Source organism: Malania oleifera, chromosome 6 (genome assembly GCF_029873635.1).
Source record: "Malania oleifera isolate guangnan ecotype guangnan chromosome 6, ASM2987363v1, whole genome shotgun sequence".
Taxonomy (NCBI): Eukaryota; Viridiplantae; Streptophyta; class Magnoliopsida; order Santalales; family Ximeniaceae; genus Malania; species Malania oleifera.
The window spans coordinates 106,448,236-106,467,436 of record NC_080422.1 but is presented as its reverse complement, the minus strand read 5'-3'; the positions used below and the strand labels follow the sequence as shown (position 1 = coordinate 106,467,436).

Sequence of the window (19,201 nt, the reverse complement as noted above, 5' to 3'; positions counted from 1 at the left end):
CTAACCGCTGCTTCAATTCCTGAAAACTCTGCTCACATTCCCCAGTCCACTCAAACTTACTGTTCTTTCTCGTAAGCTGCGTCAGAGGACCCAACAATCTAGAAAAACCCTCAACGAACTGGCAATAGTCCACTCAAACTTACTGTTCTTTCTCGTAAGCTGCATCAGAGGACCCGACAATCTAGAAAAACCCTCGACAAATCGGCAATAGTATCTCGCTAGACCCAAAAAACTTCTAATCTCGCGCACGTCTTTCAATCTCGCCTAGTCAATTATCGCCTCTACTTTACTTGGATTCACTGAAATCCCCTCCGCGGACACTACATGTCCCAGAAATGCAACCTGCTTCAGCCAAAATTCGCATTTCTTGAATTTAGCAAAAAACTTCTTCTCTCTGAGTACCTGAAGAACCAATCCCAAATGAGCTTCATGCTCTGCTAGACTCCTTGAATAGACCAGGATGTCGTCGATGAACACCACCACGAATCGATCTAAGTATTCGTGAAAAACCCTGTTCATTAGGTCCATAAATGCAGCAAGCGCATTCGTCAATCTGAACGGCATCACCAAGAACTCATAATGACCATATCGGGTCCAAAAAAAAGTCTTCGGTACATCCTCTGATTTCACCCTCAACTGATGATATCCGATCGCAGATCAATCTTGGAGAAAATCTGTGTGCCCCTTAGCTAGTCAAACAGATCATCTATATGAGATAATAGGTATTTATTCTTCACTGTCATCTTATTAATCTCCCGGTAGTCGATGCACATCCTCATCGACCCATCCTTCTTCTTTACGAACAACATCGGTGCTCCCCAGGTTGCTACGCTCGATCTAATGAAACCCTTATCCAGAAGTTCCTGTAACTACTCTTTTAACTCCTTTAATTCAACCGGAGTCATTATGTACGGAGCTTTGGAAATAGGTGTCGTCCTTAGAGCTAACTTAATGGCAACTTCTACCTCGTGATTAGGAGGCAGTCCCAGTAAGTCCTCTGGAAAAACGTCTGAGAACTCCCTTATCACTGGGATATCATTTAGCTTCAGTTCCTCCTTTGGTACTTCTTTCACAAATGCAAGGTACCCCTAGCAGCCATCTCGAAGCAACCACTTTGCCAGAATCGGTAAAAGGATCTGTGGTGCAAAACACACACACGGCCTAATGAATTTGAACTCTTGCTCCCCTAGAGATATGAACACTACCTCCTTTCTGTGGCAATCAATGCTCGCATAGCTAGATGCTAGCCAATTCATCCCCAAAATGACGTCAAACCCATGCATGTCAAAAACAATTAGGCTAGCAGGCAACATCCCCCCTTGAATCTACATTGGATAGCCTCTGATCACCATACTACATACCACAACTGACCCCATTGGTGTGACCACCCCTAACTCGACATCTAACAACTGAGTCTCTACCCCGTATAATTTAACCAAACCCCAAAACATGAAAGAGTGCGTCGCACCTAAATCAAATAATACAATAGCATTACTTGACAAAAAAGAAATAGTACCTGTCACCACGTCACCGGCGTTCTCCGCATCTCCCGGCGTAAGTACACCCGCGCCTAAGCAGTACCCCTCTGGTGAACCCCTCGGGGTGCCTGATTACCTCCTCGGTACTGATGTTGTGGAGGTGGATAGTTCAATGTCGCGCGGCATTCCCACGCCATATGTCCAGCCCCACCGCACCGATAGCAGACATCTGATCCTCCCCTGCACTCGCCCCAATGCCTCTAATGGCATCTGGAATAAATAGGACGCTGCGAACACCCCTAACGGGCTTGAGATCCCATACCCTGTCGCAGGTTTAAGAAATTACCAGGCCGCCTCCATGAGCCATGATTAGTGTTGGTCTGAAACCCCTGAGGCAAGGGCCTCTTCTTCTAATTTGCAACTCTCTCATCTTCCTGAACACTGGCCTCAACTGCCATGGCCTTGTCCACTAGCTCAAAGAAACTTTGAGTTAACAGCGCCACTGCTTGTGCGTGTATTTCCTGCCTCAGAACTCTCTCAAACATCCGAACTTTCCTCTGTTCATCTGAGACCATATGCAGAGCGAAACGAGAAAGCTCCACGAATCTGGCTGCATACTACTGTACAGTCATGGGTTCCTGGGTCAGATGCAAGAACTCCTGAACCTTCACCTCTCGGGTGACAGTAAGGAAGTATTTGTCGAAGAAAACTTCCCTGAAACGGCTCCAAGTGATAGATGTATGCCCTGGACGCTGTTCATCAACCATCTTCGCCAATCTCCATCACCTCTTCGCTTCCCCTACCAATTTAAAGGTGGCAAACCGCACCTTTTCCTCCTCTATGCACTCCAACACCCCCAGCAGCTCCTCCATCTTTTGAACCCAATCTTCAACTGCAATCAGGTTCGCTCCTCCTAAAAATGCTTGTAGATTCATCTGGGCAAACTGCTGGAAAGTGCAACCCCTATCAGCCAGCAATTGATCCTGCTTCCTAGAGTCCCTCCAAGTTTCCTTTCTAGTTTGCCATGCTATACTGCGCAACACTTCTGAAGCATCAACATCGTCTTCACTAAAGGAATCCACATTATTATCCCCTCCAATCATGATATCTTTTCCTTTGGGATCCATCCTGAATATAGGATAGAAACAGACTTAAAACTCCTCATTTATCATAATTGAAACAAGTATGAAATGAAAAAGCTACTAATACGTATGAATTTTCAATTTAAAGATTTATGTGCCCTAGTTCTGCCACAAATCCGTCAAGGTATTGGTCTCTAACCATAACATCGATACCACACACATGCTCAATCGTCTTAACATCCCAACCTAAATTTATTAGCTCCAGTCTCTCAACCCAGAAACGAAACTATTGATGGATTTACCATAATTTTCCTGAAATCGTCATTCCAGGAAAAACACAAAAAACCGTCAAAGGAACTCTGCCTCCAAGTTTCTAGATCAAAACCCAACCGAACCTACCCACTCTTACTACTTATTTTATCTTAACCTATACTCTGATAATCATTAATCATCAAAGTCTGCAGAACCTAACAAACCTAAGCTCTGATACCAAATGTAACGCCCCGACCTGCCACGTGGGGTCTGGGTGCTACTTTAGTGACTCCTATGTACCTAATACCATAGTCAATACATAAATGCCGCGAAAATAATGAAAAATTCTCCAACATACATTACCAAAGTGCTAAATTACTTTTATACACAGGGTCCTCCAAGAAAATCCATATTACAACCCATAACACTTTACAAAAAGAAAACTCAGTCAACACCCACTATATATATAAATTAAACGGCTAGCTTGGCCCCTCTAGTCTACTAAACACGATCCCTAGTATTTCCTAAAAAGATAAATTGTATATTGGGGTGAGACACTTCTTAGTAAGAAAGACTAAATTAAAATCAGTGTGTGACCAGCATGAATTTTAGTATATACAAAAAATAATCAATTCTTCATTTAACAAAAAATAACATTTAAATAGATGTTCATTCTACATAGTTAAAAATGCCATTTTCCTTCCCACAATATAAACCAGTTCAATGAAAAATTAACACCATTTACATAAATTCATAGATATGCATATAAGACAACTCCTTGTGACTAATGTCATTTACTTCTCCCATGGCACGAGTTGTGCGATCCAAAGGCTAGACTAAGTCTGGGTGATCAACCCAAAACAAAGTCAAAACATCATCCTTTGCAAGTACGCCTGCAAGCATCCACAGCCAAACTGTAGGTCTAATGCCCTTACTTCAACCTCACGCAAACAGTCAACTGAAACCCCCTTACACTTATATCCAAAACAGTGTGGGTGCACAACAGTACCGTGCTCACGTAACAATTGCTCATCAGGGTTCCTAAAGCATATCATGCAATTCAAATAATAAAAACTGTAATTTAAATCATTTCGTTTTACACCTGCCATTTAATAAACTCTCGATCTCCAGCTATCAAATAAACCCGACTCACCGTCGTCAAATAAAACCTGGCCCCCGGCCATCATGTAAAATTCGGCCCCCGACCGTCATATCAAATCCTTGTATTATTCATAAGCAATTCCAGTATATTTCACAAAACAGTTTCAGTATATTTCACAATCATTCCCAAATTCACTTACATGATAAACCATATAAATTTATTCAGCTGCCACACAATTTCAAATATTTAAACACAATCCAAGAGACAACCAAGAAAACACTGTAATTTTAGTTCGTAAAATAAATCAAAATTTTTCACCGTTCATATTATTCAAAATACCGTATCATATATCCTAAGTTTGTAAAATCTCTATTGAATGGTTGGTTTTCAAAATAATCTTTGAACTCATAAATAAATAAATATATAACAGTTTAATCAATTCATATTTAATAAAAATTCCAACTTAACTTAATCCCTTTACTTGAATCCTGAAATCTAGTAAAAATTCCAACCCACGCCCAGATCGTTCAAAACTCCAAACCCCGAAATCACATTATCCCCAATAAAATCAACTCAGCCTCAAAATTATAATTTCCTTAATATTCCTAGGCTCACAAATTCCCAATAACTATTTAACATTTCCTAATCATATAAACTCCAAATAAATAATTAAATTCCCAAAAATAACAAATTTGCTTCCCTAAATCTTACTCTAACCTTGGAGTAGAGCATAAGAACTCCAAATTAAAAATCCACTTCGGTTAAAATGACGACGATCGAGACTAAGATCCCGTGGTAGTGTCCGATCGTCGATTTGGTTAAAGATTTAAGAAAAAACTAAGGAAATGAAGAATGTTTACCTTACCCTAGGAATTGTGCTTACGTCGTTCCTACGACAAATCCACTGCGGTAGGAATGTCGGTGGCAGAGAATAGAACCCAGTGGTATCTTCCGTTTTTCGATCGACACTCGTTTAGCCAACGAAACCAAGGAGAGAGAGAGAGAAGACGGAGGAAAGAGAGTGGCGTAGAGAACATATATATATATATATATATATAATTATATATACATCATAGTGTTTATTTAATTAATAATAATTTTTTTTTACACTTCCATGTATATTAATTTTCTGGGACATTACAAAGAGCGTTTTCCTTTAGTGGCTTAAGGGCTACTAAATCCGTTCCAACTCCCTCCTTCCCAGTAAATAAGAGCTAAATGATAAAAAGTTGTGCATTTAAGCTACCATTGTAGTTTTTAAATAGACACTATAGTTGATTTGTTAAATATCTTTACTACAAATTATGGAAACATAGGTGATCGTCAATCATCATTCCAAAAATACCTAAAATTAGAAGTATCTTATAATTACAATTAATGTATGTATACATAGTTTATACATTAATTTAAATTGTTTTTATTTTAAAATTTCAACAAAATTTTATAAGTTTCCATTGTTTTCTTAACCCCCAAATATCCCCCAAATAGTCTCTCTCTCTCTCTCTCTCTCTCTCTCTCTCTCTCTCTCTCTCTCTCTCTCTCTCTCTCATGAAGAAACTTGTAGGTTCAATATGGCGCCCTTAGCTATTGTTTTGAGAAATAAGCCAATCAGGGTTGAAGAAGTTTTTATCAAAACTATTGTTACTAAAATTTTGATGAGCTCTTGCCATATGCAAAAATCTTAGAAAAGCTACTAAAATTACATATTAACATCAAAGATGATAACTCTCACTAACTAGCTACAAAAATTATGTGTTAACACTACTAATTTTTGAATGATACGAATAAATACATTATTAGCTATCATCTTCAACAAAGGTCAACACCCAATCCTCCTCCGCATCGAGGATGCTAAAGAAAATATTGTTGTTAAAACAATCACAACACTCAAACAAGTTGTTTATTCCTTTCTTTATAAGCTCCTTCAATCTCTCATTTCAAGTCATTATTGCATTAAAAAATTCAACAATCTTAATAAAGTAAATGTCACAAATATTAACAAATTATATCTAAAATAACCAGATTTCAGAGTTTCAGAATTATATGCACATCTACCCATTGTGAATTGAAATTATTTTGGTATGCCAAAGGGGAAAACCCTTGGGGTCAAGTCCAGCTTATTTAATATGCATATAGCTCCATTGTGAATCGCGCTAAATGGAAGCATAGAATATGATTCGTGCCATAAATAGAAACAATTAAGGAAAAAAAATTTGTTGAATATAAAATATAAACAATTTAAGGAAAAAGGCAGTGTTCTATTACTTTGATCCAGCTAGAAGCTATGACAGAAGGGTGCAAGGCATTTTACTTGGATATTGTTGTTTGAAGGGGCAGAACACTTTCAACTTCATTAAGTTCAGAATTCCTTTCTGCAACAATCTTTGACATCCCAAACATCTGAAATACACCAGCAATAATTAAATCAGTGATATGTAAAGACCCCCAAGTTTAACAATTTTGTGGAAGTAATACCACAGCATTGAAACTAACCTTCTGAATGCTTTTCTTAAAGCAAGTTTTGTGTTCATCCATGGAAGCATGGATAAAATCATCAATATGATCTTTTACATCTTCCAAGAAGGTGGCATCCTCAGACTTCTTCTTCCGACATGAACTAACGGGTGATGTAGTGGCAGCAGATGGGGATCTCATATCACGTTGACTGTTTTGGGAGTCCATACTCAGTGAACACCTAATCAGAAATTATGCAGTGGTCAGAAACCATATGATGTTTCTCTGCTTTGCCACATCGGATTTATTAATTGAGGATGTAGAACTACTAAAAAAACTGAAAATTGTGTACAAGAAAACAAGACCAACGCAAATAGTTCATTTCAACGACGGAAGGCTCAATTAGTGACCAAAGGCTTTCATCAACAGCCTGGACTTGATTACCACAAGACATTCAGTCCCATAGTTAAACCCTTGACAATTCATCTCATCATGTCCATTGTTGTGTCTTGGCGCTGGACATTGCGCCAACTAGATATTGAGAATGCTTTTTTGCATGGAACTCTTACTGATGATGTCTTTATGCAGTAGCCTCAGTGCTTTGTGGACCCAGCTCATCCTACATTTGTGTGCAAGCTCAACAAGGCAATTTAGGGGTTGAAGCAAGCTTCAAGAGCTTGGTTCGATCAACTTAGTTCTTGGCTACTTGAGTCTCTTGCCTCCAAAGTTGATCCTTCACTTTTTATTTTCAGTAATGGTGCTGTTAGAATTTTCTTGCTTGTCTATGTCGATGACGTAGTGATAACTGCGTCTAACTCCTCCGTTATTGATACTTTGATCGCTGCCATGTGTATTGCCTTCCTTGTTCGGGATCTTGGGAATTTGTCTTTCTATTTTGGTCTTGAAATTGATCATACCACAGATGGTTTGTCGATCTCCCAAAGAAAATATATAAAAAATTTACTCACCTGCAGCAACATGCTTTAATCCAAACCCATGTCCTCACCAATGGATGCATCACTTAAGCTCTCTAAATTTGATTCACCTGATTTTGATGATCCTGTTCTCTACAGAAGCTTAGTTGTAGGTCTTCAATACCTCAATTTCACCCGCCCAAATATATCATTTGCATTGAATAAACTTTGTCAATTTATGCACTCACCCAAACTTACTCATTCGAGTGCACTGAAAAGGGTCTTGAGATACCTCAGGGGTACAATTAACCATGGTTTATTTTTTGCTTCTCAATCAAGTTTAGTTCTTCAAGCTTATTTCGATATGGATTGGGGTGGTTGTCCAGATGATCGACAATCAACCAGTGGCTTTCGCATCTATCTCGGCAACTATCTCATATCATGGAACTCTAAGAAGCAGAAAACAGCAGCTAGGATCATCCACAGAAGCTGAATACAAGTCCTTGGCATCTTCGGCAGCTGAATTAATATGACTTCAAACTCTTCCCAAAGAACTTGGTCTGTTTTTGCCTCAAGCATCAACACTTTGGAGTGACAACCTTGGTGCAACATACCTTTGTGCTAATCCTGTATTTCATTCAAAAGCCAAGCACATGGATATAGACTACCATTTTGTTCGGGATCGTGTCGCTACCAACACACTCAGAATTTCCCTTTGTAGCTCTAAAGATCAACTTGCGGATGTTCTTACCAAACCATTAGTTGCAGAAAAAATTAATCATTTTAAAGCAAGTCTCAAAGTGGTTGACACCCCCTTGGACTCAAGGGAGCGTATTAGACTATGTGCTCCTAGTGATAAATCAGTTACACAGCATACCAACAGCACAGCTACAGCAGACCACTAGCGTGCACTGCAGAGGCTACAATTTGTTATTTTCTACAGTTATTGTAACCATAATATATTCTTTTATTCCTCATGTAAAGTCTATATATAGACACAAGTATTCATAAATGAAATACACAGAATATTCAGCAAATTCCATTCTGTTTACAATGATAAGCTTGTGTTATTCTTAAAAATAAACGTTCCGAGAACAAAACTGAACATTAATGGGGGTGCCAATACATCTTTTTCTTTCAGAGAGAGTTACAAGTATTAATATCTATAGAAGGCTTAGTGAAAGGTAATAGAACCTCCACACAGTGATTTCCAATGCAAGTTCATCGACCAGATCAAACATGCTTAAAATAAAATCTTTCTGAATCGCTATTTTCCATTTCCCAATCAAAACAACTCGATTGTAGGTAAGCTTAACCAAGTATGATAACAAACCCAAGTGACAAAAAAAAAAAAGGAAATCCAATTAAAAAAAATTATATTACCAGTAGAATGACAATGTGTGAAAATTCGGTGACAGCTACAGTTGCATCGAGCAAAACAACATCGGCAGGCTGATTCAAAAACCAGAGATTCTTAGCTTTCGCGGTTGAATTGAATATCAAAACACTGGAAATCGACGATTAGTACCAAGCCTTACGTACTTACGAATGAAACCCTAATCATGGATAAGCAGAAAACAAGACTGAGAGGGGAACAGAGGACACGGAGAAATAGTTGGAAGAAAATGGGCAAACAATAAAAATTGGGAGAAAAATGTCCCGGGTAAACACAGAAAAACGACGTCGTTTCACTCACTCTGGGTGATTTAGGTGAATAAAACTATTCAAAGTTTAAATCGCGTAAGGGTTTATTTTAATTATCGCTTAACTTGCATGAAAAGCATTATGAATTTATGAACAATGCTCTTGATGTATAATAATTTCTATAGAAATATTATGAATTTATTTATTTTTTTGTTTAACTTAGCCTAATACTCGATGCATTTTTTTAAATTATATTTTTGATAAAGTTAAATTATAAAGATGACATATGTTGGTGTGATGCCCGTAACGTGTCATCAAGAAAACAAGAAATTATAATTTTTTTTTAAGTGTCACATAAATTAAACTATTCAATAGATTATAAAATTCCACCACATCCATGCTTTGAGTAATTTTAGGTATTTATTTGTTTGAGGTACACTCGTTGCCCATGTCCAATGCCTGCTCATCGTTAAAGCTATATCAAATTGAAATCGAGTTTTAAAACGATAAAATTATTACATTTTGTTTTTTAAATTATGATCAATTGAACACTATTTCAAAGGATTAAGGCTTAATTTGATTTTTCTATAACTTTTTAAAAGAATCTTTTAAAAAATAATTGATGAGAATGAGTTTTTTATGTTATTTTAAAAATGTTTGATCCTTCATGAAAGAGGAACTGTTAGGAAAAAAAAAAAACTAACTTTCAGTGTTTAGTGAAAAAGTCGCGAGACGCTTAAAAGTATTTAAAATGACTAAAATAGATATATATTTTCAAGAAATACAATTAATACATTGATAATTATGTAATATATGGAAAAAATTAAGGACAATATGGAAATTGATAATTTGTTGGAGAAAAGGTCAGTTTTTAGTTTTTAAAAGCTCACAAAAAATATAAAAATAAAAATTGACTTTTAAAAATTAAAAAAATTGTTTACCAAATACGTTCCATCTAACTTTTAGTTTTAAAATGAAGAAGTCAAGACATAAAGGGGGAAACCAAACTCATCCCAAGCCATTAAAACATCATTCTTTCAACTTGTCCAAATTCACCTAAATTTTGTTAGGATAGGAAGAGCCCATGGGTGGGCTTGATACACATGAGTGAACACCAACTTGACCCAAAAACTTAAACCTGTTGGGTCTTGGGCCCAACCTTATATATAAGCACTCATTATCCACTCTAATTTTCCAATGTGGGACAAGCTCACAAGTGGAATCAACAATCTCTCCCTCACTTGTGTGTTCCAACTGTTCTCCCTTGAAAAAAAATTGTCTCCTTTCTAGGAGTAAGCCCAATTATCCAATAGTTGCTCAAGTGAGCCTTACCACTGGCGCCTTACGTGTGTCGGATTGTATTCCACGTGTCTCCGAACCAATCCTACCTCTCACATCTTTACCCTATTTGGATCCATCCGCAGCTTAGATGATCCTTATTGGCCTCAGCCACACACTTGGTCCTCCAACTGTTAGTACGTCAGGAGAATTAACTTCATGTCTCGACTTTTTTACAATGTCGCTCACCTAGAGTTACAAACCGTAGGCTCTGATTCCACTTGTTAGAACAGGAAGAGCCCATTGGGGGGGGGGGGCTTGATACAAATGAGTGAACACCAACTTGACCCAAAAACTTAAGCATATTGGGTTTTGGGCCCAACTATGTATATAAGTACACATCATCCACTCTAATTTTCTAATGCGAAACAAGCTCATAAGTGGAATTTTCAACAAATTTAAATTAAAATTTTGAAATTCATACTTTCAAACGTAGCATATGATTATTTATTAGTTTTTTTAAAAAAAAATTATTAATTATCTACACATTAAGGGCTTAATTTTGTCACCCAAGCATGATTGTGCCATCCAATGTCATATTTGAATCTCAAATTGGATTTGGTGTAAGGGACAAATTTGACTATGTTGGTTGCAAACATCATAGGTACTATTTTTTAAAGGATAGTGATAGTGTGATAACCCCAAAAATGACTATACAAAATTAGTGGGATGATTTCAAAAAAAAAAAAATTAATTAATTAATTAAATTTTTAAAAAATAAAAAAATAATAATTAAAATTTATTTTATTTTTAATAATAAAATATATTACTATTAATTAATTATTATTATTATTATTATTATTATTATTATTATTATTATTATTATTATACTCATTCCTGAAGCTTCAAGATTGATTTTGGGATGCAGAGAAGCTCTACGCAGGACCCCCCCCCTCTGAACTTCTCTCTCTCTCCTCTCGTTCTCTCACTCTCTCTCCTCAGTTCCATGACAGATTCTTGCCCGATCAAAAATTGAAAGATACCGCTGGACTCCATTATCCGCTATTGCTATTTCTACCAGAGCGGATTGGTGGTAGGAGCGGCGTAGGCATATCTCCCGAGATAACCTAATTTCTGTTTTTTTCTCAATTTCTTACAAATTATAAGTCCAATCGACGATCGAACACCACCAAAAGAATTTAGGGATAATTCTCTACAAGTCTAGTGGAACGGAATTCTCGTGGGGTCGTCGTAGGTATAACCCCAAATTTGGGATAAGGGGGTTATTAAAGGACTTATTATCATTTAATTAGTATTAATTTAGAAATATTAAAATATTGAGCATCTGAGGTTGAAGTAGGGTTTTCGAAATTTAGGGCCCGGGTGAGCGCCGCGGGTGTAATTTTGGGACCCGCAAACATAATTCAGAAAATTAAGTGAGGGCGTTAAATGATAGTTTAAATGTTAATTTTGTATATATGGAGCCTATGGAAGGTTATTTGGGTATTATTTTGGAAAAATGAGTTAATTAATCTGGGAAAAATGCAAATTGCAATATTTGAGTTTCGGGCACCAAAGGCGTAGGATTTGGATTCTAACGAGACTTCAGTAAGTCAGGTAAGGGGAATAAATTATAACAGTATTTTTAGAATTATTGATTGAATTAATATGTGAAAATGAGCATATAGTATTTTGTCTGAAAATTATTATGATATAAATATTAGATAAATTGTGTGGCATTTGAGTAATATTAAATTGTGATATTCTGGAGTGTAAAATTAATATATTTTGAATATTATATGAAAAAGTGTGAAATATAATGATGTGTAATTTTTAAGAAAATATTGAAATGAGAATAATTGATGTGATTAGTGGAAAGTAATGAAATATGGTATTTATATGTGAGTAGAAATATTTTGCATGAAAAATGAGATTTTGTGAATTACTGATATGATTATTTTAGAAAATATTGAAATACGTGAAACATGATATATATTATTATGAGATGATGAAATGTGCACAAAAAAATGATATGAACACTTATATTGAGATGAATTTAGATATACTTGTATGAGATTAATGATGTTTATTGATGTGGAAATATTCGATTTGGAAATATTGAAATGTGAAAATGAGAACGTGAATTTTGAAACGTATATACTGAAATATGAAAATGGAAATGATGAATATTACAATATGAAATTGAAATATGATTGATGAAATGTCAATACCGCGTAATGATTGCGGGTATATGGTAGTGAACCCTGATGGATGGTTATGATTTTGAGCACGATACCATTGTTAGTGGTGTAGTGCAACCACACGGACTCTTGGAGCGTGGCGTGACAGTCGACTGAGCTATTTTGTAGGGTTGTTGAGCCCCTTGAGTCTGAATCAGGGCTATAGGCCGGCCAGTCGTACTACAGACGCGATATGTGATATGATATTTTGATCTAATCGGGTCGGCCAAATTTGGTTAGATCTAACTTTCGGGCCGCACAACCTTTACCATGAGGGGAAGCATGGCGTGTAAAGAGATATCCTCTGGGTAGTCATGAATTATAGACATGATGTTGGTACTAGGTACTAAGGATACTTATGAGCTGGATAGTGAAATAAAAATGGAAAGTGAAAGAATGATAAAATTTGCTCAAATGAAAAATGAAAGAAATAATGGAAATTGAGAAACAGAGAATGGTAAAATTAAGAAATGGAACTGTATAAGTTAATAATATAAATAATTGAGGCGAAGTGAAACTCTCTGCCTAAGGGCTTACTGAGTAAGATAAGTGCCCTAATAGGTATCAGATATGGTCATACCTGGCTACATAACATGTTAAGGCAGAGGGAAGCTACTTGTATGGGCATGTAATTTTCCCTATTCTCGGGAACTTTGCGAGTAAATATGTGTTGGAAATGATTGAATTTAAAAAATGATTTTAAAGCTTGTGTTGTATATCTATATAATTATGTGAATATATTTATCAGTGTATTTTTCTCAGATGAAATGTTGATTTGAAAAGTGTATTATAACTGAACTCATATACCACACACTGTAAATAATTTATTTCTTCTTACTAAGATGTGTCTCACCCAAAATTATCTAAAATTTTCAGGGAACAAGGATAGGCCTGGTGATAGAGCTCCGAAACCATAGGGAGCTGGGACCCTGACACATAGGGTGAGTTTTTGGACTAGGGAGGTGTAATTTCCCTAGGATTGTGTTGTTTTGGGTATATGATGGTGATGTATATATGTATGTGTGTTGATACTCTGGGTATTGTATTCTGACTGTTATGTATATATCGTCTTCCATTGTTAGGTTGTATAAATAAAATAACTTTTTACCCGGTACCCAATGTGGGTCTGGTCATATGAATGGTAATAGGGTTGTTGACGTGACCGATTTATGAATGTTGTAGATGACGAGTAAATATTTATTTATTATTGTCAAAAAAAATTGTACAAAAATCGGGGCGTCACAAATAGTACTTATATATTGTATTGCAACATGCATAAGTCACTAAAATTTTTTTTTTTTTTCATAAACAAAATATAAATATTGAAAATAAATTTGCAATCCCCTTCATGTTTTATTTCAAAAAAATAGTTTATGTTACTACAAAAATATTCACTAGTAAATTTTGTATTATCTTTTTAAAACTTTCACCTAATAATTATACATAAATTTATAAAATAAGTAACACTATTTATCATTACATTATATGTTCATAATGTTAGGATCTTGTGAGCAATAAATAAGCACCAGAAATTGAGAGACACCAGAAATTTATGTGGTTCAGTCAAGATCGACCTACGTCCACGGAGCACACCACAATTTCACTATACAACCGGAAAAAATACAATCTCTCAGACGCAACTCTCTTCTCTTTTCTGTCTTCCTCACTCCTCTACACTCTCTCTTCTTCCTCTCTGTTTTGTATCTACCTCTCAACAGCTCCTCTATTTATAGATAGCTGGAGTAAATCACAATAAATAAAAATTGAGGAATTACATTCATCTACAATTAATGGCTGTGGATTACAACTGAAGATGCGTCTTCAGCTTGCACCTGCTGGGTCCAGCTACCGGCTCTCCAGCTTGCGTTTTCTGGCTCCAGCTACATAACAATCTCCCACTTGGAGACGGAGACACCTCCTCAGCCAGTATCAGTATAGTAATAAATGATGTGCTCAAAATATGTCTTCAGGCATGAAGACCAACTGAAGTTAAATACAACTTCAACTTCTTCGTAGTCACCACCTTTGTTAACATATCTGTCGGATTTCTGCTACCTTAGATTTTTTCAAGTGTCAACACGCTGTCCTCTATCAGAGATCTGATGAAGTGATAATGCAGTTCAATATGTTTAGTTATGGAATGAAATATGGAGTTCTTTACCATATGTATCTGACTCACTCGAAAAATGAGCAGCTCGGAAGCTATCCCAAGTATAGGAGTTATGTCGTGTAATATTAAGCCCAAGGGCTAGATCATCTCCTCAGGGAATGCGTTTAATCTCAGATTTTACGTTCTTCCAATCGAAATTAAAAAGGTACTGAACTCAGTTCAGATTCGGGTTTTCAAGATTGTTCAATTTCACTTTTACCGAATTAGATGACACGTAATTTAAAAACCCTAAAACTAACATGTATTAAATAAAAGAAACAAGAATAGAAATCCTAGTTTACTTAAAGAAACATTGTGACACGCACTAATAAAAATTGGAAACTACAAATAAGGAATTAAAACACGCTAGAATGGAAACTCTAATCTACCTAAGGAAACATCGACACACGCACTAATTAAAAATGGCAACATTAATCATGGAATTAAAGCACATAATGGAAACTCAATCAACACATACGTGTGCAATAAAAATTGGATCTTTAACACGAATCAAGAATGCAAATTAAAATTAAAATATCAATCAACCTAAACGATAACAAAACACAATAAAGACTCAAACTTCAATAAGATAAATCCTAACTAAAAAAAGACTTTTTTTTTCCTTTTTTATTTATTATCTATTTTTTTTCTTTTTCTTTATTACTATTTTTCAAGAAGTAAAACGGAATTTAAATTGAAAGAACGATAAAAAGCCACTAATTTAAATATAATAATAACTTGAATTAAAAACAAGATAAGTAAACAAAGAGAGAATTAAACTTCAAAAGAAATTAAAACCAATTGAGCAATATTCAAATAAACTCTTCACGAATTTAATAAATAACTAAACAAATAAAAAAAAACAAAGCATTAAGTTGTAATTGAAATTAAACGGAACAAAAGAAAAGAAGAAAGTGGAGAGAGAGCAAAACAGAGAGTGATTGCAGAGGAGGATCCGAAGGAGGCTGTGTTGGAGCTGTGCAGCTGTGCTCTGTGCTAGTATTCTGCTGGAAGACTGGAGAAGGGCGCGGGACTGCTGTGTTGCCGGTGTTGGATGCTCACGGGTTGCTGTTTTTGGACAGCAGAGAAGGCTGCTACTGTGTTGCTGCTGTGCTGAAAGGCTTCTTGGTGGCTGTAGGTTCTCGGGTTTGGCAATGATGAAGGCTGCTGCTATGTTCGTATGAAATTCCTGCAACAGTTGGTGGTGCTGGCCTCGGATGATGGTGGACTAGCAGGGGACAGCAGGGAAGGCTCTCAGGTTTGGCTAAAGCAGAGGGAGTTTTAGCAGGAAAACAGAGGAGGAAGAAGAGTGGAAAGGAGAAGAAGAAGAAGGAAAAAGAAGAAGAGAACTAATGGAAGATAGAAAGGCTAAAAGAAAATACCAAAAGAGAAGACGAAAACAGCAAAGAAAAGTAAGGAGAGGAGAAGAAGAAGAAGAAGAAGAAGAAGAACAAGGCAGCGTGAGAGGCCCCTACGGGCTGCTACTGAAAGAAGAAGGAGAAAGAGAAGATTTAAAGGGGATGGGGAAAAGCCCTATGACCCGAATTACCCAACCCGACCCGTTTGCAACGGGTTGACCCGGCAACTTGATTTTTTCATTTTTTTAATTCTCTGTTCGTTGCAAATTCTGTTCTTCTGGATCCCGTATCTCACAAAACTCAAAACACAAAAGTTGTAGATGATCCTTTCCTCTTTCTCCAAAAATTTGAATCGTCTCGATCAGAGCTCGGACGGAAAAGTTATACATGAAATACGAACAGGTGTCGGTTTTGATTTCCGGGAATTTTTCCTACGACAAAAAATTACCAAAACTTCATAAATAATGCAATAAAGTTCAAGAATAATAATTTTGGCACTTTGTTAAAATATTGAATAAATTTAGACATTTAATTAAAAATATAAACCGTAAAGCCCGGGTTAAACGCCCAATTACGCAATTTTAACGCGTAATCATACCCCCCAACTAACGTTTTGCTAGTCTCTAGCAAATGACGTGAATGAATTTCAGGGTGGTATCTACAATTACATACTCCAGTAATCATGAAATCAATGCACATGTAGCACAATTATACCACTTCACATACAAGAACATAACTGAATTTCACACAAGCTCGTTCATATTCAATGCACATGACTCCAAAGCACGTCACTCATGCAAGTTTCATCGTTTATATGTGATTTGAAAGTAGTATACTCACATGAAGTTAATCAGTGGCACATTCAGAGTTAATGCAATCATATAAGTTCGAGTATAAACAGGTAAACTCTCGAGGTGTGTGTGATGTGTGTGACTTAGTACACCTAAGACGCCAGTGGACACCTACAGAACGGTCGCTTTGATTCGGCCTAACTGGTATACCCTCAAAAACACTAAAAAAGAAAGAAATGGGTTCGCTCATTATATGTGAGGAGGAGTGTTGCGATCCAACATCCCACATAATAAAAGGAACAATGCTAAGTATATGGAGTGGACTAGTCTGGAAAGGATCTAGCCTATCTATGAGGTGTCGGGTCCTTCACCCTAGCATCTTCTCACCTACTCTCCATATCCAACTGAGACCACCCTAGATCAACTCATTCACAAACTTTTCATGAATACATCTGAGGCGTTAATCAGTTGAAGAATCTTCATACGTGGAAAATATGTGTCATGTCCTTGTGATATGTATTTGGGCCGGCATTGACATTTCATTTCATGCGCATGTGCATTTCTTGTTCTTTCTTCTACTCATTCTTCATTTTTTTTTTTTTTTTGTCTTTTCTTAAGCAATAAGGACAATATTAACACTTCTTTTGTAATCTTCATACCATCAATGGGAATTGAGTTCGAATAGGAGTTCATGAACTAAGTCTATCTCTAGGGGTGGCTCAGCCTTCACATCTTAAGTAGGCTACAAGACCTAGGTTTCTATCTCCCCACTAGGTGTCACCTCTAGGCTAGCAAATCAAAAATAAAGACTAGTGTACAAGGAATCATCCAGAAAAAGATAATTGAGTTCTGTGAACTCTGATTTGATATTAACGCTCAAAAGGACGATAAATAGCTCAAGGATATCTCACAAGGTGTCATAGTCGCCACGGGTGTTCTCTCAATGCTCACAAGAAACCCTAAGTGCAATGAATCACATGAATGTGTTTATTTAGCCTCGTGAGGTGCATGTAGATACAGGAAATTATATAGCCAAATTAACACGAATGTACTACCAATCGATTTTTCATGGAGTCATAAAATCATATAAAAAGAAACTATGCATGATTGACTCAAGTGTGTCATTCTTAAGTTATACGCAAGTATGTGAAGGGTATACAAAGTGTTAAGTATGGCATAATGCAATGTAATCCTTCAGTGCTCCTCCTTTCTTTCTCTCTTTATTTTTGATTATATTTTTGTTTTTGTTTTTTTTTTATTTTTGATTTTTTTTTAAACCCAGTACGTGTACGTGCACAGTGTCACATGCGAATGCTCATTCCCCCCAACTAAAGTGGAACATTGTCCTCAATGTGAAAGCATAGGGGAAATAGAAAATACTGTGCATGAGAAAAGTAAGGCGTACCTGAGTGGCGAAATAATGGAAAACAAAGATCGAACTACGAGAAAATAAACCTGAAAACTAACTAAAAATAAAATAAGATAAAATAAAAGGACAAGAATGAAAAGAAAAACATCACAATTGTCTTGGCGGAGGCTCCGGAGGAATTTCGTCTGGTGGCCGCAGGTATATATATTGCATCGGCGGTTCTCCAAATTTGAGCCGCCACAATCGATCAGTCGTCATACCTGCACGAAAATCAGCCTCAAATGAATAAATGTGTGTCAAAATACCAAACAATAAGTGTGCAGGTTGACCCTCGTGTGTGGATAAGAAAGGGTCTTTATTCAACATTGTGTCCAGGAAATGTGCTTCTTTATGAACTAATGTGTGATAGGAAGTTATCGGAATAATTACCTGCAGTTCTTTAGAAGCATTAACATTAAAGGTTTTACCTAGTTCCTTAAAAATTAGGTTCTCACCAGTATGGTCACCCTCTTTATCGGGTGTACATATCATCATACCACTACAAGAGTCTGCCTCCACACTCGGCTCCTTAACATCTGATTCAGGCGGGAGTGACGGTTTCACGATTTCTGAGCTCGGAGTATGAGGTACCACAGGTTGGTACTCCATATGAGTGTCAGTATCCTCATCAACTAATTGTTCCACTTTTGGGTTCGCTTCCTCTAATTTTTCTTCGAATTCATCTACTTTAGTCGTAACTTTCGATTCTAAGACAACTATTTGCTGGGCGATGAGCATCTCAGGTTGGGGAAATTCTTTCTCACTTCTTGAAGTAGTGGTGGTCTCTGCTGTCTCAAGAGAAACATCATATATTTGTTGGTGTGGCTGCTGGTACTCTTGAGGACTAGGCTGAGGTTCCACGGGCAATTCATCGTTTTCTAAGATATCCAACTGCGTGCTTATCGCATTAATGGTATCCCGCAATTTATTATTATGATCGACTTGAGTTTGCATGAATTGTTGGAGCATGTTCGCCATTTGTGTTATGCTATCCTCGAAAAGGTCCGACGACATACTACTCGAAGGGATCTGTTGTGGCTGATATTGAGGC

General features: G+C 36.6%; 1 protein-coding gene across 2 annotated transcripts; it reads right to left on the bottom strand.

The window, feature by feature from the left end:
* Positions 1-5,945: 5,945 nt before the first annotated feature.
* Positions 5,946-8,917, bottom strand: LOC131157363 (uncharacterized). Of its 2 annotated transcripts, none has more exons than XM_058111446.1 (4): positions 8,829-8,917; positions 8,666-8,734; positions 6,408-6,609; positions 5,946-6,314 (listed from the first exon to the last, which is right to left on the bottom strand). In XM_058111446.1, exons 3-4 carry the CDS (start codon positions 6,594-6,596, stop codon positions 6,222-6,224), a joined length of 282 nt encoding a protein of 93 aa, XP_057967429.1. In that variant the 5' UTR covers positions 6,597-6,609; positions 8,666-8,734; positions 8,829-8,917; the 3' UTR covers positions 5,946-6,221. The 2 variants fall into 2 exon arrangements, with proteins under 2 accessions (XP_057967429.1, XP_057967427.1); XM_058111444.1 differs by having other exon boundaries at positions 8,825-8,895.
* Positions 8,918-19,201: the final 10,284 nt, after the last annotated feature.

Bases quoted from the DNA above. Each gene is read 5' to 3' on its own strand.
- LOC131157363 (XM_058111446.1), bottom strand. From the start codon at position 6,596: ATGGACTCCCAAAACAGTCAACGTGATATGAGATCCCCATCTGCTGCC. The intron at 6,315-6,407 runs GTTAGTTTCAAT...GGTGTATTTCAG, and splicing joins TTAAGAAAAGCATTCAGAAG to ATGTTTGGGATGTCAAAGAT.